The sequence below is a fragment of the Schistocerca serialis genome, chromosome 10, assembly GCF_023864345.2.
Source record: "Schistocerca serialis cubense isolate TAMUIC-IGC-003099 chromosome 10, iqSchSeri2.2, whole genome shotgun sequence".
Classification (NCBI taxonomy): Eukaryota; Metazoa; Arthropoda; class Insecta; order Orthoptera; family Acrididae; genus Schistocerca; species Schistocerca serialis.
The window spans coordinates 105,816,590-105,840,673 of record NC_064647.1 but is presented as its reverse complement, the minus strand read 5'-3'; the positions used below and the strand labels follow the sequence as shown (position 1 = coordinate 105,840,673).

The window sequence follows — 24,084 nt, the reverse complement described above, 5'->3', positions numbered from 1 at the left end:
TGGCACGACAGTGTGCAAGTAGAGTGTTTCCAGATGTACGTTAACTTACACGAGTAGGTAGTAGGAGGTGAGAGGATGCACGAGCAAGAAATTCATGCCTGTGGTACCTGGGCTGCAAATAAGTATTTGTTTTATAGTCTCTGATTCTGAAGATCTTTGAACTATTTCCGAAGGTCTTTGGTCAGCGAGTCTATGGATTAGAAAATGGATGTTGTGGGTCTGAGCGGTGTGTTTGGGAGACGATAGTTTATGTTTTACGGATTGTGCGAGGGGTCAACTAGTCAATTACAGAGTCCATTTTTGGCAAGTGAATGAGTGGGTGGTTCCGGTTGGCAACTACCGTGGACGGCAATGTGTAATACCACCACATACGATGGCAAATCTTCAGGCGCAAGCGACGCGAGTCTTGTTTCTCGATGGACAGGCAATAATATTGCAAAACGAAGCAGGAGACAATGCCTTCGGCGACCTAAACGCCGAACTGTTGCAACAGGCTTTACAAAGTGTCGGTGTAACACAGTCCGTCGATGACGGTGGCGCTGACACCGCGGTAGCCGCGGACGCTAGCTTTGTTGTTCCAACGAATGAGGCAACAGCGGTGGAGGTGGCGGAAGCACTTCCTACCACTCTGGAAGCAGGTGGTGCCAGTAATTTCAGGCTGATTTTCCAGAACGATGAGGAATCCCAGGGAGCTGTGCGATTCATGACCGAAGATGCTGAAGCTTTGGGCCTTAAAATATTTGTCGATGGAAGTGAAGTGAAACACGAGCAACATCAACACGCTCAACAAGATGTGCAGACAAACAGTTTGACCGTGAGTGAGAATCAGGAACAACACTCAGACCATGAGCAGCAACAGGTGGTGTTCACTACCCCGTCTGGTGAAGTTGCTGCTGTAGTGCCTTCGTTTGAAGGTTGTGAAGTCAAAGAAGATGATGGAACGACTACCCAATTCCAGGTACAAAATTTATTGCTGTCTCGTTTCGCTGATTGTCTTGCACATAATATGTGCCAGTTGATGTTCTGTAATTGTAATGTTTTATGTTTGAAACTTTTGGCGTTTACTAATAGAAATTCAGTAGTCTGGATCCATGCATATTCAGTATTATTTCCTCTGAAATAAGATGTGTCTGGTATCTCAAGAGTTTTCACATCCCTCGCATCGTTGTTTCATGTGTGAAGGATATTGATTTGTAGGCTGGTTTCCCCATTATTATGCCCTACTCGTTATATACTCCTGAGTGCTGTTTTTTTTAGTATGTGTACCGAAGCAATCTGTGGTATGTCACTTTGTCTTTTCAATCAACTACTGATAAGCTTCGCTCCACGAATTTTGTCCATACTATTCTTGTTTTGAGGTTAGACAGATGCGCGCGGTTTATAACTAGTGTAATTGAGCACACAGTGATTTTTGTGATACTACATGGTTGTAGCGCTCTCATTCCATTGTTGTTGAGAAATTAAAGATACCTTGGTATCCCTCACTGGTTTGTGATTGTAAAAGCAATGGTGCCTATTGTTGGTATTTCTTTAACACAGATTCAAGATTATTAGGTTTTAAAGCGTGAGTGGATTTACTGTGGTTCAATGCACATCAAATATCTGGATGAAAGCCATGCTGATATCTTTAACAGATACTGTTCAGCATTGCTATGTTACCACTGAACCTCTGCTGCATGTGTTAATGTTCAAGATGAGTATATTATTAAGAAAAGCAATGTACCTGATGATGTGCTGCACAATTGAAATTTGTGGTAGGCCCATAGGAAATTGAAACAGGAATGCATTCTAATTTTTTTGAAGAACTGCTCTCATATATGCATACTTTCCTGAAGATAAAGCTGACCTACAAGAATATTTGTAGTATGATAAGATTCAAAATTTCAGAAACAGAATTGTTAATTTGTGTATTTGTGTTTTAGGTAACAAGCCTTAAATAAACAGAAAGAATGTCTTCCTGAGTGTGGCTACTTGTTGTACACTATATGTACTTTATTTGGAAACAAAAGGGAATGGCAAAACACAGCATGTGTACAAATTGTAGTTGCAATATTATGCATCTCCTGTTTTTACTAAAGACAACCTTTATGTGCAGGATGAATGTCGTTTTTCCTTCTGGTATTGTAATTTCCTGCAGCATTGTTTCTGCAATGTGGATTATTTACAACAAACTTCAGGGGGAAATAAATACACTGTGAAGCAGTAGTTAGAATGCTTAACTCCTTAAAGAGATGTCCAAAGGATGATAGTGGGTAGGCACATTCTTATAGTATGTTTTTGAGCATTCTGGACTTTTTCTTACAGATGTGTTGCCCCAGGACGTTATTCCTTATGACATTATCAAATGAAAATATGCTAACTTACTGATTTGACTCTCTCTAAGATTTGAAATCATTCTAAGTGCAAATATAGCTGAACTAAGTTGTTTTAAGTGTTCCCGAATGAGTCATTTTCGGTTTAAATTCTCATCAGTATAGGCACCTAAGGATTCTGAAGTTTCCACCTTCATATTTCCTCAGCAAGTGTTACACTTGCCATTGCTGTAGTATCCCTAATGAGCAGAACTGAATATGTTGTGTCTTTTTAAAATTGAGGTAGAGACCATTTGCAGAAAACAAGTCAATGATACTTTTACAAAGTTTGTGTACCATTTCTTCTGTTTCTTTATGTATGCTTTGATTGATTACAATACTAGTGTCATCTACAAAATAATTAATTCTGCTTGTTGTGTATCAGATAGAAAAACATTTATATATGTGAGGAACAATAGCTGACCTAAGGTTAAACCTTGGGGAATCCCATACACAATTTCTCGTGTCAGAACAATGTCCTCAGACTAAATTCATTGAATTGTTAAGTAGAACTTTCTGTGTTCTTTTGGTTTACTATGACATAATCCATTGGTTGGTTGTACCATCAATCCCATAAAACGTCAGTTTATGTAGGAGAATATTGTGATTCACACAGTCAAATGATTTACATAGGTCACAGAAAATACCAACCGGCACCCTTTTTTCATTTTTTTATTTTTATTTTTTTAAATTAAATTATTTATTTATTTTTTTACTTGGTTGTGAGTCAATGTAAATGGCATTATCAATAGAGCAACTCTTGAGAAATCCAAACTGAGATTTGTGCAAGGTATTATTGTTGCTGAGGTGAGATACTATTCCAGAATACACCACCTTTTCGAAAATTTTGGAAAATGTCAGTAGGGAAAGTGGCCAATAGTTATTGACATCTCTCCTATCATGTTTCTTAAAGAAAGCGAGTGTTCCTCACGGTCAATGTTCATGCAGTCGTCAGCACATCTCCTATTGAACATTCAAAAATCCCACGGGATTAAAAAAAAAAAAAAAGTCCAACGAGTTCAAGTCAGGGGGTCAGGGTCGCAATGGTATTGTCGAGCTATAACTGATACCCTTTGTCGCTATATTCGACGTTATTATCGTGAGAGAGCTCAACAACTGTATACAAGTAGATATTTAAGGTATTCTCATTTATTGTTGTTCCATCTCAGTTGCACACATTTTTTATTTGATAACAGGTTTCAGTCACTCTGGGTCATCTTCAGATCTAAGGAATTGCATCAGAAACCTGTCTTGTCTACTCAGAACAGCATATCAGAGTACTGTCAGTACCATGATCTGTTGTAATGGGTAGACAAGATGGGTTGCTGATGAAATTCCTTTGTTGTGAAGATGATTGAGAGTGACCGAAACAAATGATAAAATCAAACGTGGGTGATATATTACTTTGTCATTCACACGTCACTTGTAGTTTTTCAAAATAAATGTAGCATTAGACATTAAAAGTGTTGTAACATTGACATGAGCAATTTGTATGTGCGTCATATCAGGGAAACCATTGGTTTGTGGACCTATGTTTACTAGGATTATTTGCTTGTTTCAGTGTCCTCTGTTTGCCCATTTTGTTTGTGTCTGTAATAGTCGGGAAATATGGAAGCGTCCGATTCCACTGATCAGCATTGACCTATGGCGGAAACGACCGTCACTACGATTCCAATATGACGCCTATGACATCATTACGTAAACATGACAACAAACACAAAAATACATTGAAAAACCAACACACGCAAGTTCCACAAAAAATGTAACGAAACTAACAGGACAAGTTTGGGAAGTAGGGGGTTTTTGGGTGGGGACATAGTAAATATAAACAAATTTAGACACACACCACCATACCAAACCACACAAAACGACGAAAAAAACGTACAACACAAAACTCCCCAAATTCCACTAAACGCAATATCCTTTGGCATTGGACACTTCCCTTGACCTATATAGCTCAACAGCAGCTTCAGATCCCACAAATTGGAACTGAATACTTCCCTTGACTCATATAGCTCAACGGCAACTCCCGATACTGGAACAGCCACAACCACCCATTGGGATCAGTTACCTTCACCCACATAGGTCAACAGCGACTCCCGGTAACAAAAAACCCACAGATACGACCACAAATTGGAATCTAAAACTTCCCTTCAGCTACATACCTGCAAACCAACACACGATACCAAATCACCAATACAACAAACCACACAATTCAGAACCACCCCACCAGCCACAACAACACACAACAAATACACTTAAAACAAGAAAAATGAAATCTTACCACAACAAAGTTCTGACGCCGCAACTTAGGTCACACACACACACACACACACACACACACACACACACACACACACACACACACACACACCAACACCAACACCAACACCAACAAAAAAACACACAACTAAAAGAAAGACTCAACCCACCCACACCCCAAAATAAAATATCTATAAACAAAAAACAATCACAAATTACACAAATCTCAATCACACACGACAACTCAACAAAAATTGCTACAATATAGATCCTCCCCCCCCTCCCCCTCCCCCCACAAACACTACCAACAACTAACCTCCCACTGATCCACAGCCACCCACCCACGCAAACCACCCTAACTAACCACCTTCGGCCTGTACATCTTATTGATAGCCCTTAAAAAAAAAAAAAAAAGCCCTCAGGGGCACCCTTCTGTCAACAGTATTCATCTAAATGAGACTGAAGGTTAGAAGAGCACCTCTTCCCCCTACCAAGAACTGACTTAAAGGACCCCCACATCCCTTCTATGGTATTCGTACAAGCCCCCGTCTCATAATTTTTAAACTATGGTTCACCACTAAATGACTGTACCCCCTTTCACCCAACCCCCTACAAGAAGAAAAAGCATCAGAAACTACAGTAGAACCAGGTTCTATAAACTCCTCAATTAACCCCACTAATTCCCTCTTAAACTGTTCCTCCACAACCCTAAAAACACATCCTGAACACCTCACCCCCCCTCCCCCCTCCCCGGTATAACAGCCCCCCACACCCAGAGCAGAGACTAGAGACCAACCAAAGACATACCCCTCTGATACTCCCTTTTCCCAAACTGTAACTCGTCCACCTCCACCACAACCTCAGGCCCACCCAATGTACCCCAATTTACTCATATTAACACACGACCTACAGCGAACAGCACTACAATAACTTTCACACAAAAACATTAAATCGTTAACTCACCGAAAACAATTCCTCTCCACACACAGCCAAAATGAGAACCAGCCAGAACAAGCAGTAACACCAAACTGAACCCAACACACCACACAACACAAAACCCCGTAACCACGCCACCAGAGGGCTCCACGAACAGCAACACGACACCTACAAACACGCTACACTCACAAACTAAACTCCGCGCCGTTGTGACATAACACACCACGACAGCCTTACGTCACGGGTCAAAGCCGAGGGGTGGGATCGGATGCTTCGGTCGACCCATGGTCAGACATCATTTTGTGTCTGTGATAGTCAGACATCATTCATATAAATGATTTAGCAGGATATCTGAGAAGCCCTCCTAGACTGTTAGCAGAGGATACTGTTGTTTACCGCCTACTAAAGAATTGCAAAATGGTTTAGACAAGATACTGCAAAAATGTACGATGCATCCTAAACATTGGAAAGTGTGACATATCCACAAGAGATCTAAAAAGATGTGCTAAATGTTGTTACATAAATTTGAAGGCTTTCTAACCAATTCAGTACCTACGGATTACAATTATGAGCAAGTTAAACTGGAACCATCACATAGAAGACATTATATCGAAGACAAACCAAAGACTACATTTCATTGGCAGAACACTTAAAAGGTGCAAGAAGTTACTAAATAGACTGCCTACATTGTACTTGTTCCTCCTTTTCTGGAGTGTTGTTGCACAGTATGGGACCTTTACCTGATAGGGCATCAATGGAGGACATCAAAAAATTTCAAAGAAGGGCAACTCGTATTATACGGGAGATGATTGATAGTGGTGCATGGTACCAGCAGGAGCTTGTGGATTATGTATCTAGATGTAGGTTAGCAAGTTGGTATGGCACTAATTAAAACTAGAGTGATTTTCATTGTGCCAAGTTATTTTCAAAGATTTAGATCACCAACTTTCTCCTCACGATTTTCAGAATATTTTGTTGACATCCGCCTACATGGATAGAAATGATGATCACATTAAAATAAGAAAAATGGGAGCTCGCACAAAGAGATTTAAGTGACGATTTTTTTCCGCATGCTTTGTGAGGCTGGAACAGTTGAGAAATGCTTTGAAAATGGTTCTGTGAACTGTTTGTCAAACAGCTAAGTGAGCAGTGCAGAGTAATGCTATAGACATTGATGAACATATAAACCTTCTACTGATAATGGGACTGTTTAGGAATACAACATCTCAGAAATGGTGAGACCTGCTGTCTTGCTCCTTATCATTTTGCCAGTGACAAGCTACTGTGTGAGGCAAGTTGTGTTGATCTCACAAAGGTAACCTCAATAAATTTTAATTCTTATTTAGGCATCAGATTAGTCATTCGGCCTTGCTTGACTTGAGTTTCAATTTGGCAGTTACATTATGGTAGCAAGAACTCGTTGTCTTACCTAGATTCAGAAACAACAGATGTAGATTTTTTTGTAGTTACAGAATTTTTATTTTATAAATGATGCTTAACACTGAGGTACCTTGTATCCACACATGTGAAAAGCAAATTACTGAGAATGTTGAACAGTATGATACCAAAAGATAGACTTAGCCAGAGGGGGACACAGTCCTGTATGAAATTAGAATTATATATTAATACCTTCAGCTGCTGATGGGCGTCGATATGTATCAACGGGGACAGGTGAAAATGTGTGCCCTGACCTGGCTTGAACCTGGGATCTCCTGCTAACATGGCAGACGCTGTATCCATCTGAGACACTGAGGGCACAGAGGATAGTGCGACTGCAGGAACTATCTCACACACGCCTCCTTTGAGACCCACATTCTCACCTTATATGTCCACACATTACATTCATAGTGTCCCTACCCAAGATACTCCTTACTTGTGGAAGACATTCGTACCAAGTCCCATAAGAGTTCGGGTAATATGTGTGCATCTGCACAGGAGGAGGAGGTCATGGCCGGTATTGCCAGAACTATATACTTATATGGATATGGTGTCTGTTCTTTCGGACATAGTACAGAAGCTACAATATAATCTCTGAATACAGAAAAGCCTTTAACATCAGTATGTTGTTTTGTGTCATTTTATTATAACAAGTCATACAAAAAAATAATGTGTTTTCAAGACATCTTCAATGTGCCAGTGCTTTGAAGCTGTATATTATTACAGTATAAGCTACAACATAAAAACCATCAAATGACATAGTCCAAAGTGGTGCCTCTTAGAGTCTACTTGTGATGTAAATGTGGCCTTGCATCTCATTTACCACATTCCTCTCAAATGAGCAAAAATCTGTTGTACCTGATTCCACCTTTCATAGTTGAAAGCATTGTGGAACATGAAATGACACATTCAGATGTCACAAAATTCTGCCAGCTCATTGTCCGCATTTGCTTTCGCATCCCATATGATGACAACATAAGGGATTCCTCACAACAAAAGTCTTCCTCACATATTGTTCGACAAATTGTATCTCTATTTTCAAATTCGGTAGCTTTATCCTAAAGCATTACCTAATCCAGGGATGCAGCAACGCTGAAAAGCACATTTGTCTTCTCACTGCAGTCTCCCAGCTACTTACACCATCAAATCATGTCATTATGATCAGCTCCTTGTGGTGTGACATCTATTGCCTGTATATTTTACACAGGAAGGATAACATAGCCACTTTAATTGTAAATATATTAATGTAACAAGTGCTTCTTGTTCTTTATATACTTTCGTTGCCTTGTGATGTGCAGTGGCAAAGTATGTCCATCCAGATACACATTCCACAAGTCACAGTAAAGTGCATGGTGAATGGGGCATAGTACCAGTATTATCAATTTTCTTCCCTATTCTATTCACAAATAGAGCAAACACTTCTGTTTGCATTCAGGTGACTGTTAGCTTTTCTTATGATACCTGGGGGAGGACGACGGTTCAATCCCGCGTCCGGCCATCCTGATTTAGGTTTTCCGTGATTTCCCTAAATCGCTCCAGGCAAATGCCGGGAGGGTTACTTTCAAAGGGCATGGCCGACTTCCTTCCCCGTCCTTTCCTAATCCGATGAGACTGATGACCTCGCTGTCTGGTCTCCTTCCCCAAACAACCCAACCCTCTTATGATACCTGATGATGATGATGATGATGATGATGATGTCTCATACTCTGAGGAGTGTAGGGGACGATGCGGGAGACCCACACCGCCTACTAGGCAAGGTCCTAGCAGAGGTGGTTTGCCATTGCCTTCCTCTGACCATAACGGGGATGAATGATGATGATGATGATGATGATGATGACGATATACCACCACCCAGTCATCTGGAGGAAGTTTTATTCAGATACAGGTTTTCTAAAATTACCAAACATTGTTCTGCTAGAAAAAAGATTGCACATGCTTTCTATGAGTATTTCCCTTCTCTGTTCTCAGATCCAAAGGAAATGATTCATTGAAATTGCAAACAGGAAGAATTAACAAAATGATACTGATATGTTCTAGATGGGATACAAATAATGGAAAGAATAAACAGAACCATTAATCTTATAGTTAAGAGGTAGACAGGCTTATAAGAAAGATAGAAATTGTTGCTACCCAGGCATCAGCATATTTTCCTTATATCTAATTCTACATTAATAATACACAAACTAATGCGAAGTGCATGGCAAAAGGTCTTTCCCATTATACCTGTTAGTTTCTTTCCATTCATTCATGTATGGAGGGCTGGAAGGGTGACTGCTGAACACTAGAATGGCAGAGTTTTTGACATTACTAAAATGCCTGAAAGGGGTCATTTTGACCCATATAAATTATTTTCATATTTGACTTGAACAAATACACTCCTGGAAATTGAAATAAGAACACCGTGAATTCATTGTCCCAGGAAGGGGAAACTTTATTGACACATTCCTGGGGTCAGATACATCACATGATCACACTGACAGAACCACAGGCACATAGACACAGGCAACAGAGCATGCACAATGTCGGCACTAGTACAGTGTATATCCACCTTTCGCAGCAATGCAGGCTGCTATTCTCCCATGGAGACGATCGTAGAGATGCTGGATGTAGTCCTGTGGAACGGCTTGCCATGCCATTTCCACCTGGCGCCTCAGTTGGACCAGCGTTCGTGCTGGACGTGCAGACCGCGTGAGACGACGCTTCATCCAGTCCCAAACATGCTCAATGGGGGACAGATCCGGAGATCTTGCTGGCCAGGGTAGTTGACTTACACCTTCTAGAGCACGTTGGGTGGCACGGGATACATGCGGACGTGCATTGTCCTGTTGGAACAGCAAGTTCCCTTGCCGGTCTAGGAATGGTAGAACGATGGGTTCGATGACGGTTTGGATGTACCGTGCACTATTCAGTGTCCCCTCGACGATCACCAGTGGTGTACGGCCAGTGTAGGAGATCGCTCCCCACACCATGATGCCGGGTGTTGGCCCTGTGTGCCTCGGTCGTATGCAGTCCTGATTGTGGCGCTCACCTGCACGGCGCCAAACACGCATACGACCATCATTGGCACCAAGGCAGAAGCGACTCTCATCGCTGAAGACGACACGTCTCCATTCGTCCCTCCATTCACGCCTGTCGCGACACCACTGGAGGCGGGCTGCACGATGTTGGGGCGTAAGCGGAAGACGGCCTAACGGTGTGCGGGACCGTAGCCCAGCTTCATGGAGACGGTTGCGAATGGTCCTCGCCGATACCCCAGGAGCAACAGTGTCCGTAATTTGCTGGGAAGTGGCGGTGCGGTCCCCTACGGCACTGCGTAGGATCCTACGGTCTTGGCGTGCATCCGTGCGTCGCAGCGGTCCGGTCCCAGGTCGATGGGCACGTGCACCTTCCGCCGACCACTGGTGACAACATCGATGTACTGTGGAGACCTCACGCCCCACGTGTTGAGCAATTCGGCGGTACGTCCACCCGGCCTCCCGCATGCCCACTATACGCCCTCGCTCAAAGTCCGTCAACTGCACATACGGTTCACGTCCACGCTGTCGCGGCATGCTACCAGTGTTAAAGACTGCGATGGAGCTCCGTATGCCACGGCAAACTGGCTGACACTGACGGCGGCGGTGCACAAATGCTGCGCAGCTAGCGCCATTCGACGGCCAACACCGCGGTTCCTGGTGTGTCCGCTGTGCCGTGCGTGTGATCATTGCTTGTACAGCCCTCTCGCAGTGTCCGGAGCAAGTATGGTGGGTCTGACACACCGGTGTCAATGTGTTCTTTTTTCCATTTCCAGGAGTGTACTTTATTTTACTGTAGGTTAATCCCTAATTGATTGTGAGATACAATGATTATTTAACATTACTTACTTATGTCAACAATAAAAATATCTTACTGACCAATTGTTGCTCACGTTAACAACCTTTCTATACTGCAGGCTTTCGTATTATACTAATTGTAGAATCTTCTAGGCACCCTTTGTGTGTATCATTCATATTATATTAACATGTGTTGTACTTGTTACTCAGTTCACTGGGATCTTCTAGACTCATTTAGCACTGATTATTTCTTTTTTACTTGCACATTTTCCTCATACGCCTTTGCGGCACTGTAAGACAGTTGTCAGTTGTCATGTGCCTTTGCAGAGGCTGATTTCACACTTGTTCCACTTTGAGATAATTTTGGTTCAGTGTCCTTCGATTTTACCTGTTCTTCTTTCTGTCCTTTCGTTCCCTTGTGGCATGTGAATTGGTCAACTCCTACATGCGGACTTTGTAGTATATTTATGAGGCATATGATCAGCTGTGTACACCTCATATTTTTTTACATTGTGAAATGTTATAGTTTCAGGTTTCTTCTTTCTTTCTCTGCTTATTACTACTTCGCATACAGTCGAGGTGCAGTCTGGTGCAGGTTGGTAGTGGATTGTTTTTCAGCATCTGGCTTCTTTACCTCATGAGAAATTTCACAACAACTCTTTTCATTATATCAAATAATGAAGTTTTTTTCCCTTTGAGCTTTTTAGCAAACTTATAGAACATGAAAAAGTTGTCTATCATCATGTTTCCCCTTTGATTTAGAAATGGGTCCACGAAACACAGAACCACATACTATTTGGGTGTTTACTTGTCTCTATGTGTGTCCTTTTTTCTGTCATATGAGAAAGTATTACATATATGCTTTTTTGCTACATCGGAAGCAATCCAGAATTCGAGACCACATTTGTCAGGTTTGTTAGGCATGGTTGGAGTGAACCTCCATCTTGTTTTGGTTGGTAACTGTGGCTCATCACTGATTATATTTTCTCCAGGGCAGTAGGGCAAATACTGTTTTCCATGAATTTTCCAAATTTTAGGTATGAAAGCAAATTTGTTAGCTGGCTTGTCACTCAGCTCAGCTTGATCATCAAACTGGAGAAGCTCCTGAAACCTGCCCCTTTGTGGCGAAAGGAAGCCCTGAAGAGTTGGACCAAAAACCATCTTCGGACATACATTTTGTACAAATGACACCCTGAGCATATGGGTGACAGCTATCAATTTTTCCAGTGACGTGGTCAAATCGTGTGTGTTTATTTTTTATTACCCGCCTCCCCCCTGAACATTTGGTTGTATTTTGTTTCTTCATGAGCATAGCATTGCTTCATCAAAAATAAGGTGGAAAGCGCTGGAGACGGAGTCGTCCACTTGTTGACTCATAAGTAGTAGGACCTCCTCTCTCCTTTAGAACGTACGGAGCTGACCTCCTCCTACAAGATGACAGATTTGAAATCTCCCACTACATTCCATCCCTAGTGATAATCTGGGATTACAGAAGCATCCGATTCCACCCATCTGCTTTGACCTATTACGTCACCAATATTGCAGAAATGACCATTCTCAACATCTCCAGTATGCCACCTATGACATCATTACATAAACACAACAACAAACACAAAAATACATATAAAACCAACAAACACATCTCTCTCCAAAAATATAATCAAACTAACGGGACCAGTGTGGGAAATTGGGGTTTTTTGCATGGAACAAACTAAATATAAACACGTACAGACACACACCACTATCCCAAACCACACAAAACGACGATATAAAAACACCACTAAATTCCCAAATTCTGCTACACTTACAATATCGGCAGGAATCAGTCATTTCCCTCTACCTATATAGCTCAACCGCAATTGTTGTTACCACAAAGTAAAAACCAACAACTCCAAAAATTAAAAAACTTCCCCTAAGATGCATATACCAACCACCAACACATGCAGTAAATAAAACCGACCATCAACACATAAAAACCCCACCGAACATCATAGCACGCAAACAATAGACCCAGAAAAACGACTACTTACCACAGAAAAGTTCCGGCACTACACACTAGGTCATCTACCTCAATCTCTCTCTCTCTCTCTCTCTCTCTCTCTCTTTCTCTCTCTCTCTCTCTCTCACACACACACACACACACACACACACACACACACACACACACACACAAACAAACAAACAAACAAACAAACAAACAAAACAAACCCCCAACTCGCATATTCTGCTTGCATACACTGCATTTCACTATCTCCGCCACAAGCCCAATAAGTTGCAGAAACTTAATGACGGACAACATGTCATCTCCCATTTCTGCCTGCAGATGCGCACTAGTAAACTTAGAAGTCATATCCATACCTATCAGAAGAAGCCACAAATTGAATTAAAGAATTAAACGACTTACCGCGCGACAGACAGCAAACCAATAACATCAAATGACACTGAACATAAACACAACGGAAACTTAATTCTTAACTCACTGAAACTAATTTCTGTTCTTCTATAACAGTCATGACCGATAAACGCAAGACCGAGCGAGGTGGCGCAGTGGTTAGACGCTGGACTCGCATTCGGGAGGACGACGGTTCAATCCCGCGTCTGGCCATCCTGATTTCGGTCTTCCGTGATTTCCCTAAATCACTCCAGGCAAATGCCGGGATGGTTCCTCTAAAAGGGCACGGCTGACTTCCTTCCCCATCCTTCCCTAATCCGATGAGACCGATGACCACGCTGTCTGGTCTCCTTCCCCAAACCAACCAAACAACCAACCGATAAATGCACACTTCAAGCACTGACACCCAAATGAACCCAATGCACTACATAATACACCACCAACTGTAACAAGACGACATCTACAAACACAACACGCTCACAAGCTAAACCCTGCACCGTCATGTCACACACAACACCACCCTTATATCACGGGTCAAAGCCAACGGGTGGGATCAGACGCCTCCGTTGACCCGATAATCTTTGTAGAGGCATTTAAGTGTGCATGCTGCGATGGGTGAGGTGAAGATTGATGTAGATCAGCAGCAGCATCTGCATCCGCCTTCACTAATCCCTCTTCATTCACAAAGTCTTTATCTTCACTTTGGTACAAAATTCTCAACTGTATCAGTGAAATCAATTAGCAGTTCTCTGTTGGAAACCACTAAAAGAGGTAAAATGCTTTTTATGGACAGAAAGTATTACCTGAATTGAACTACCCATAATTCAAACCCGAGATTTGAAAGCAATTTCATGTTTGTCTTTGACACAGCCCCACACCTCGAAACTTCCGTGAACTCATAATGCCTAAAACAAATTATAGCGCTAAATAACGAGCAAAAATGAATCTAAAATTTAATAATTGTCAAGTCCATGTTCGAAACTAATGCGTCTGAATGTTTTTATTCTTTCTCAATTTCGGTAGAGGTATTACATGTTGTGCGTCTTTCTCGTTTGACTTTCCCAATTCACTTATGTCATCATTGATGTTCCATCCAGTCCTGACTTGACCCCAAGTAATTTTCATCTGTTTCTTACACTTAAAGAACAACTTCGAGGACTTCATGTTGACAGTGATGAAGCTGTGCAAGCAGAAGTGAGCTTGTGGCTCAGTTGACAATGTCAAACAATCTGCAGTGACAGTATTGGCAAACTGGTCTCTTCTCAGAGAAATGTTTTCGTCTCCAGGGTGACTACGCTGAGAAATAAATATGTAGGCATGAAGAATAATGGTGTAGAGTGTTAATAAAGTTAGTTTTATTTAAAAAGCTGTAAGAGTTTTCACTCAAAGAATAGGAGGAATTACTTTTCAGCACACCCTTGTTATATCTCAAGTACATATGGCTCACTGTGGAGTGGTTTCATTTAGAAACCAGTCATAACAGCATTAGCTCAAACTTAAAATTTACCTTACAATAAGTTTAAATATACCTACTTTCATTGTCAATGATCTCCGCAGTATGATCACTGTAAAAAGAAGCCATGTCACAATCCCCTACAATCACGTAGGACAATCTCTTATCTGGCTACTCATTTGAATGCTATAAATGACTGCTACAGTGCCCTATATTCTTAGAAGTACCTCAGTGTACCACTAGATAATGGTGGCTTGTGCAAATTGTACCAATGTTCTACAATGTGTTGGCCAGTAGTCTTTTGACTGAAAAGAGTAGTAATCTTAAATAAATTGGCTATATTAATTTTACATATATAAATTGAACTGTTTAAATGTATTTAATTTTTTAAATTAATTGTTTAATATTGTGAGGAGTGAAATAAAATGAAAGCATGTGCAGTCGAAAACAGATGGCTGCGTCCCTACTCAGGGTTTATTGTAACACAGCTGACCAGCATTTCAGCACATGGCACTGGTTTCTAGTTATTGTGTCCATTTTAATTGCACACCAACACACATTCAAAGGGAAATGGCTTGATTGTAGTGCAATATTCACAGTATGCTAAGTGCATGACACCCGGCTGCTGCTGCCACTAGATGTCTCTCTGTTAAATAGCAATTGTGGTTTAATACAAAAGGCACTGGTACCAAGAAGAAGAAGAAATTAATAATAATAAAATGTTGATTTTAGGCAGAAATCACCGGTACTCAGACCGTTAAGAAATACTCCAGGTTGGGTCACAAGTTGTTTAGTGACTTTATAGACTTATTGCATTTCCATAGAATTCTGCCAATGAACCAAAGTTTGCCACCTGATTTCTATCCTTACAGAAGGGTATACCTATCCTTGCAGATAGGTACATCCAGGTATCCCTTTGAGTTGAGTTATTTTCATTGTCACTCATTGATATTGTCATAGATAACAACATTTTTGCATTTTTTGAAATGAAAAATCTTAAATTTGTGAATATTACCAATCTTTGCAAGATCTCCTGAATATTTGTGCAGATTTTTTGTGACACTACTTCATTATTGATGATTGTATTGTCTGCGGAAAGTGTGACATTATTATAATTGTCTGGGAGGTTACTAATATGAAATGTGAAAGGCAGAGGTCCCAACACACTCCCTTGAGGTACACTTAAAGTTTCTTATTTATCTCGTGATGATTCCCTATCTGGAATAAATTTCCGTGTCCAACATTCAATCCAATCACAAATTTTGCTTAATGCGCCATATAACCATATGTAGGATCTAGGTATAGCAAATGGATCCGCCTACTACCAGATCCCTCCCGTCCTCTCCACTTCCCCTCCTCCCCATCCACATCCCCTTGCATCCCATTCTCTCCCTTCCCTTCTCCTTTTCCCTCCCCTCCATGTTCCCATGTTCCTTTCACCAACTCCACCTAACACAACACCACCACTTAATTGAGTGGGCAGTGTAATTGGCTGAGACAGTATAGCTGTTTTTTGTGTATATGTGTATGTGTATTAGTCTCTTTTAACTCTGAAGGAGGTCATTTACCCATAAACTAGTCTGTTGATAGCCCATTACCTTTTTGAATAGTAGATTGGCTTCCATTCTCAGAGATAAATGTCAACTTCGGTGGCATGTGAGATGTTATAGTGAACAGCTCACTCACTCCCTCCTGCGGGTCCAGGGGTGAGAATAAGCCCGAGGCATTCCTGCCTGTCATAAGAGGTGACTAAAAGGAGTCTCCTACTTTTCGGCCATATAAGTTCAGGTCCTATTTTATGGTTTGACCTCCCACATTCCAATTACTAAAGAAGTACGTTCTGTTTGGGGATGGATGCCTTATGTGGTCCACCATATATCCAGCGTGCAGTTAGACCTTTTGCATCTCATATTCTCCTGGATCTGCACCCCCACCTGCAATCCAGTTATATGGGCAAGAAGGCATTACAGGGTACATCATCTACTTCCATAGTCTGCTGCTCTGTTTCGTCTAAGACAATATTGGATTTCTCAGCACCTAACATCCAGCACGGTAGACAGCTCATCGTGGTGAGCCCATCATGTACCCATTTGGTGGTAGCCCCCTGACAACACAGGGACTGCACTGCTGATGCTAGAGTGGCAACCTCCCCACAGATGCCAAGGAGTAGATCCCCATCTTCTGGGGGCATCGGGACTCCCAGCAATGGCCATTGTGCCAGGTGGCCCTTGCTGTGACTGGGTGGCACCCATGGGGAGTGTCCCCCCTGCGGGTCCGGGGTACGAATAGTCCTGAGGTATGCCTGCCTGTCTTAAGAGGCGACTAAAAGGAGTCCCTCCCCCTCAAGGGGGTAGTTTGCACCTGCGTCCGGAGACGGACGGTTCAACGACTTACATTTGTGATCATTTTGGTTTTTCGCTTATTTTGGTTTCTTCCTTCCTTTGTTTGTTTCCTTTCTTTGTCCTTCTCCCTCTCTCACTGTCTTCCTTACTTTTTATCTTGCCTTCTTCTCCTTGCCTTCTTGTCCACCCTATTGTTCCCGCTTCGGCGTTTGAGACAGTCTGTCCTTTCTCTCCCTCTCTCCCTTTTTTTTCCTGTTCTTCTTTCCTCCCTGTGTGTGCCTGAAGGCCGACCCATGCGTCCGCACGTGTAGCTGGTGACAGGGTAAAGCATAATTCCCCGCCCTGGGTAGACAAGGAGGGCCCGTGCGTACCCCGTGGTAAAGGCCAGGCCCGGGGAGGGGTGATTGCCCGAGCTGACACCTTCTGACCATGCCAATTCCTCTGTCTGTTTCTCAGGAGGTGTGACCTGAGGTGTAAACATTCACCTAAGGCAAGACCGCCCTCTGAGAGGGTCCCCACAAGGAAGGAGCACACCATCGGAGACGCTGGCAATCATGGGGATTCATCTGCAGTGGATTTTCTTCTGCCCAAAAACGGAAACTTGACCAGCCACCAGTGGCAAAAGTACTACCGCCTGCCCCAAAATTCTTTGTTGTTTCTAGATCTGAGGACAGAAAGGATTTTTCATGTCAACCCTTTCGTTATTCAGAAGGGCGTAGAAGCCATAGCCGGACCTGTCAAGTCTTGTACCAGGATGCATAACGGTACCTTGTTGTTGGAAACTGAGAGCGCCTTTCAGGCACAAAAACTCCTACGGGCCACACTCCTGCACACGTTCCCTGTCCGGGTGGAAGTTCACCGCACTTTGAATTCGTCGCGTGGTGTGGTATCTACTAGATCACTTGACGGATTAACTGACGAGGAGATGCAGTCTTTCTTCGCTGAGCAGGGCGTGACGGATGTCCATAGGTTCATGAAAAAGGTCGACAATGACCTTGTTCCGACCCGGACACTTTTCGTGACCTTTGATAGTGTTCAGCTGTCGTCGCGCATCAAAGCGGGCTATGAAGTTATTTCTGTTCGCCCCTATGTCCCGACCCCTACGTGCTGCTACCAGTGTCAGCATTTTAAACACACTCACACACTCACCAGTCTTGTTCTAATGCGGCTAAATGCGTCACTTGTGGCAGGGCCGCCCATGAGGGTGACTGTCCACCTCCGTCTTCTCGTTGCGTGAACTGTCAGGGTGACCATGCAGCAACCTCTCGCGACTGTCCCAACTACAAGGATGAACGCTGTACACAGGAAATTCGGGTCATAGAGAGAGTGTCCACCTCGGCTGCTCGCAAGCTTTCTGCTATTCAGAAGCCCACGCTGCTCCCAGCGGGGAAATAAAGTACCGTCGTCGCCTCTCCTCGGCCTACCAGGGAGGTATCAGACACAGACATGCGATCTGACCTTTAGCGCTACGGTCGTCCGATCGGCCAGTGCTAAGATTGCCCAGTCAACGTCTCCTCTTCCTCTTGTCACCCCTAAGACACAAGCACCTTCATCAGCTTCTGCCAAGACTAAGACCCAGAAGTCAGATGCACGGGCCTTAAAGAAGGAACCGTCCCGTGAAGACTTCTTGCATACCCCGAACTCCCAGCCATTGACCAGTACTTCGACTAAACGACCTTTCAAGAAGGCTCATAGGAAGAAAAGTTCTGCTTCTCCGCCACGACACGTATCTTCTCCTGCGCCACCCAGCGGTTGCCGCCCCAGGCCGTCATCCGTTTCGCCTGTCCGCACCGCTGGTAGCTGAACATCTGGCCGTTCACCGGCAGAGGAAGCTCCGCCTCCCGACCCTCTTAACATCCTGACCGACAAACCTATTGAAAAAATGGATGATGACTCTGTGCCTATTGATAATGGCAGCAGTGCTCGCTCGAAGCCAGGCCCTCAGCGGCCTTCAAGGTGACCCCTTCTTGCTTCTCCTTTTTCTTCTCACGATGGCACTTCTTCATTGGAATATTCACGGCATTCGCTCCAACCGAGAGGACTTATGCCCATGCGATCGTATTGACTTGGCACACTATACCTCTGTGCGTTTTGACCTACCCCTGTGGCAGGTATTCCGGCTCATGGAGGGGTATGTTGCTGGTCCGGGATGATATCTACTACGATCCCATCACATTGCACACCTATCTGCAGGCAGTTGCCATCCGAATTACTCTCCCCACTTTCATATTTTCCATTTGTACTGTTTACACTCCATCGTCGTCTGCCGTTGCTAGGGCAGACATGATGCAAATTATTGCTCAGCTACCTGCACCATTTTTGTTGACTGGAGACTTCAATGCCCACCATCCCCTTGGGGCTCTCCAGCATCCTGCCCGAGAGGCTCCCTGTTAGCAGACCTTTTCAACCGCCTCAAACTTGTCTGCCTCAATACTGGCGCCCCTACTTTTCTTTCGGACACAACTCACACCTATAACCATTTAGACCTCTCTGTCTGTACTACCCAACTTGCACGTTGGTTTGAGTGGTACACTCTTTCTGATACGTATTCGAGTGACCACTTCCCTTGTGTTATCCATCTCCTGCATCATACCCCATCTCCATGCTCAACTAGTTGGAATATCTCCAAAGCAGACTGGGGGTTCTTCTCTTCCAGGGCAACATTTCAGGATCAAAACTTCGCAAGCTGCGATAGTTAGGTCGCACACCTCACGGAAGTCATTCTCACTGCTGCTGAATATTCCATCCCTCATACTGCTTCTTCTCCACATCGTGTACTGGTCCCCTGGTGGACCGCAGCATGTAGAGAAGCTATACGTGCTCGTCGACGTGCTTTATGGATCTTTGAACGCCACCCTACGATGGCGAATTGTATTAATTATAAATGATTACGTGCACAGTGTCATCATGTTATTAACGAAAGCAAGAAAGCCAGCTGAGCTGCTTTCACAAGCTCCTTCAACAGTTTTACTCCTTCTTCTGTTGTCTGGGGTAGTCTGCGCCGGCTATCTGGCACTAAGGTCCACTCACTAGTTACTGGCTTGACGGTCGCGAATGACGTCCTTGTGGCCCCTGAGGATGTCTCCAATGCCTTCGGCCGATTTTTCGCAGAGGTTTCGAGCTCCTCTCACTACCATCCTACCTTCCTTCCCCGACAACAAGCAGAGGAGGCAAGGTCACCTAACTTCCGCTCCTCGAATCATGAAAGTTATAATGCCTCATTCACCATGCGGGAACTCGAAAGTGCACGTGCCCGGTCACGGTTCTCCGCTCTGGGGCCTGATTCTATTCGTATTCAGATGCTGAAGAACCTTTCTCCTGCAGGTAAAGGTTTTCTTCTTTGTACTTATAATCACATCTGGATTGAGGGACATGTTCCCACATGCTGGCGCGAATCTATTGTTGTCCCGATTCCTAAGATGGGGAAGGACACGCATTTGCCTTCCAGTTATTGACCCATTTCCCTTACCAGCTGTGTCTGTAAGGTGATGGAGCGAATGGTTAACTCTTGTTTGGTTTGGCTGCTCGAATCTCGACGCCTACTTACCAATGTACAATGTGGATTTCGTAGGCACCGCTCTGTTGTTGACCATCTGGTTACCTTGTCAACCTTCATTATGAATAACTTCTTGCGGAAGTGCCAGACAGTGGCTGTGTTCTTTGATTTGGAGAAGGCTTACGACACCTGATGGACGGCGGGCATTCTTCGCACCATGCATACATGAGGCCTTCGCGGTCGCCTTCCTCTTTTTATTTGTGCATTTTTAATGCATTGAAAGTTCAGGGTACGTGTGGGTTCTGTCCTGTCCGATACCTTTCGCCAGGAGAATGGGGTGCCACAGGGCTCAGTTTTGAGCGTCGCTCTCTTCGCCATAGCGATCAATCCAATAATAGATTGCATCCCAGCTGATGTATCAGGCTCCCTTTTTGTGGACGATTTTACCATCTACTGCAGCGCACAGCGTACATGTTTCCTGTAGCGCTGTCTTCAGCGTTGTCGTCTCTACTCCTGGCGTGTCGCCAATGGCTTCAGTTTTTCTGCCGAGAAGACGGTCTGTATTAACTTCTGGCACTACAAAGAGTTTCTCCCACCGTCCTTTCATCTCGGTCCCGTTGCTCTCCCATTCATGGAGACGACAAAATTTTTAGGTCTTACATTTGACAGGAAACTTAGCTGGTCTCCACATGTGTCATATTTGACTGCCCGTTGTACCCGTTCCCTAAATGTCCTCCGTGTTCCCAGGGGTAAGTCGTGGGGAGCAGATCGTGCTGTCCTACTTCACCTATATTGGTCGATCGTCCGCTCAAAGCTGGATTATGGGAGCTTTGTATACTCCTCTGCACGGCTGTCCATCTTACGTCGCCTCAACTCTATACAACGTCGGGGGCTACGTCTTGCGATCCAAGCACTCTATACTAGTCCCGTCGAGAGTCTTCATGCTGAAGCCAGTGAATTGCCACTAACCTACTGGCACGATATACTGCTTTGTCGGTATGCCTGTCGGCTATTATCAATGCCCGACCACCCGTCTTATTGTCCCTTTTTTGACGACTCTCTCGACCATCAATACGGGTTGTATGTATCTGCCCTGTAACCCCCTGGAGTTCGCTTTTGCCGCCTCCTTCAGCAACTTGATTTTCCACTCCCTACAACCTTTAGAGTGGGCGAGAGCCAAACGCCACCTTGGCACCAAGCTCAGGTTCGCATTCACCTTGACCTCAGCTCGCTTCCAAAGCAGGTTACCCCAGCTTCGGTATACTGCTCACGGTTTGTCGAACTTCGTTCGAAGTTCATTAATACAATCTTCATTTATACAGATGGCTCTAAGACCAATGACGGTGTCGGGTGTTCTTTTATTGTCGGGGCACACAGTTTCAAATACTGGCTCCATGGCCATTGTTCAGTCTTCACAGCTGAGCTATTTGCCATCTATCAGGCTGTTCTTTACGTCCACCACCACCAACATTCTGCTTATGTCATCTGCTCCGATTCCCTGAGCGCCATCCAGAGCCTCAGTGATCCGTATCTGGTTCACCCTTTCGTGCACTGCCTCCAACGCTCTCTTCAGCAGCTGGCGGATGACTGTTCTCCGGTTACCTTTATGTTGGTTCCTGGCCATGTCGGTATCCCAGGGAACGAAGCTGCAGATGTCGCAGCCAAGGCTGCGGTCCTCCAGCCTCGGACAGCTTGTTGTGAGCCTTCATCTGATTTTAGCAAGGTCATTTATCAGTGCATTTTATCGCTGTGGCATGCTGATTGGTCTACACTTACTGAAAACAAGCTTCGGGCCTTGAAACCTCTCCCCACGGCCTGGACAACCTTCTCCACGGGAGGAGGTAATTTTGGCCCGGTTACGGATTGGACACTGCTGGTTCAGCCACCGCCATCTGCTGATGGCGGCACCGGCGCTGCTCTGCCCATGTGGGCAATTGCTGACGGTACGCCACATTTGAACGTCCTGTCCAAATTTTAATACACTGTGCATTGATCTTGGCCTGCCATGTACTCTGGATGAAAGTTTAGCAGATGACCCAGGAGCAGCTGCTCATGTTCTTCGTTTTATCCACTTGACAAACCTGTCTAAGGACATTTGATTATGCTGTTTTCTTTTAATCACTTGCCTGTTAACGTGCCTTTTATAGTGTTGTCCTTTTAGTTGCTGTTTTCACATTGTGCCTCGCGGTGCATTCATAATTTAGTCTGGGCGCTAATGACCACTGTAGTTGTGCACCCTCCGGGGCGGATGACCCACAATGAAGTGGACCAAGTCATCTTTTGTTGGCAACCGAATAGCCCCAGCAGTCTCTAAGAAAGGGAAGCTTGGTAATAATGCCAATAGGTATGACCCTAAATCGTTCCCTCCCTAGCAAAACCAAGGAAGGAACTAGGGCTACAGATTGACGAGATCCATATACTCCTCATTACGTAGTGTGCAGCAGAAATGATGGGAACTCCTTTCTGGATACGAAGCCTCTGTTGTTTGTTAAGCACCTGGAGGATAACTGTGGGAAAGTGACAGCACTGTCCAAAAATGTGCAGTGGTTCAGTTTTGATTCAGATGGTATCCCAAACCCAGTTGCAGGTGTTGCTTGCCTGTGACAAGTTGGGTGATATTCCAGTTTTTGTCACTCCCCATGAAAGCCTCAACATGATCCAGGGAATTATTTTTCATTGCGACCTCTTGTTCCAGTCCAATGACGAGCTATGCGCCAGCTTAGAATGGCAGGTTGTTCATTTAATCCAGCACGTTTTCACGGGACCCAAAGACAAGGCCTTCATCTTGGCCTTTGAGGGTGATTCATTACCTGTAAAGGTCAAGGTGATGGTATACTGACATGACGTCAAACCTTACATGCCTCCCCCCATGGTGGCGCTCTAAGTGCTGGAAATTCAGGCACTTATCATTCCGGTGCAATTCCAGCAGTCTCTACATGTGGTGCTGGAATTGCACCACATGTAGAGACTGTGGATGTTCACTGCATCAGAATACTCCGTGTGCGTCTTCTCCCACATTTGTGAACGGTGAAGAGCACCTCTCCCCCTGCTCACTGGACTGCCCTGTACTCCAAAAGGAGCGGAAAATCATGGAGTACGAGACCCTGGACCGGCTGTCTTACCATGAGGCTAAACTCAAATATGAACGGTGAAACCCACTTCGAATACTGGCTGTCCTTAAATCCTATTCAAATGCCGGCTGTGCTGCCGTCACAACAGCATTGCCATCTATGACACCATTAAACCCACCATCTAAGCTTACTCCAGTGGGCCCTCAGGGCTGCCCATCTTCCTCCCCCCTCCATCTGGCCGGGGGCACATCTTCTTCTGTTGCTCCCAAAGCTTCTACTTTGGTAGCATTGCCCCCCCCCCCCTCTCTCTCCCCAAATGCCAGTGACATTGGTCCGCTTCCCCCCAGCTGGAGAAACAACCACCTCCTCCAGCTCCTCTTGGGAGTCTTACCTTCCACAGTTTCCCCCCCCCCCCCCCCCCCTCCCATCCACACCCCCTTCACAGTGGTCAAGCAGACACCAGCCATTGGCTGAAAGAGCTACTGGCTGTTGGTCGAAGGGCCTCACAGTCTTCCTCTGTTCCTGAAGCTAC

General features: G+C 44.3%; 1 protein-coding gene across 2 annotated transcripts in view; it reads left to right on the top strand.

The window, feature by feature from the left end:
* The first annotated feature begins 200 nt into the window (after positions 1–200).
* LOC126425005 (uncharacterized) overlaps positions 201–24,084 on the top strand; it is a 131,923-nt gene continuing 108,039 nt past the window's right edge. For both annotated transcript variants that reach the window (XM_050087905.1, XM_050087904.1), the window contains exon 1: positions 201–958. In XM_050087905.1, the coding sequence (XP_049943862.1) occupies positions 374–958 (585 nt within the window). In that variant the 5' untranslated portion in view covers positions 201–373. The remainder of the gene's footprint in view (positions 959–24,084) is intronic.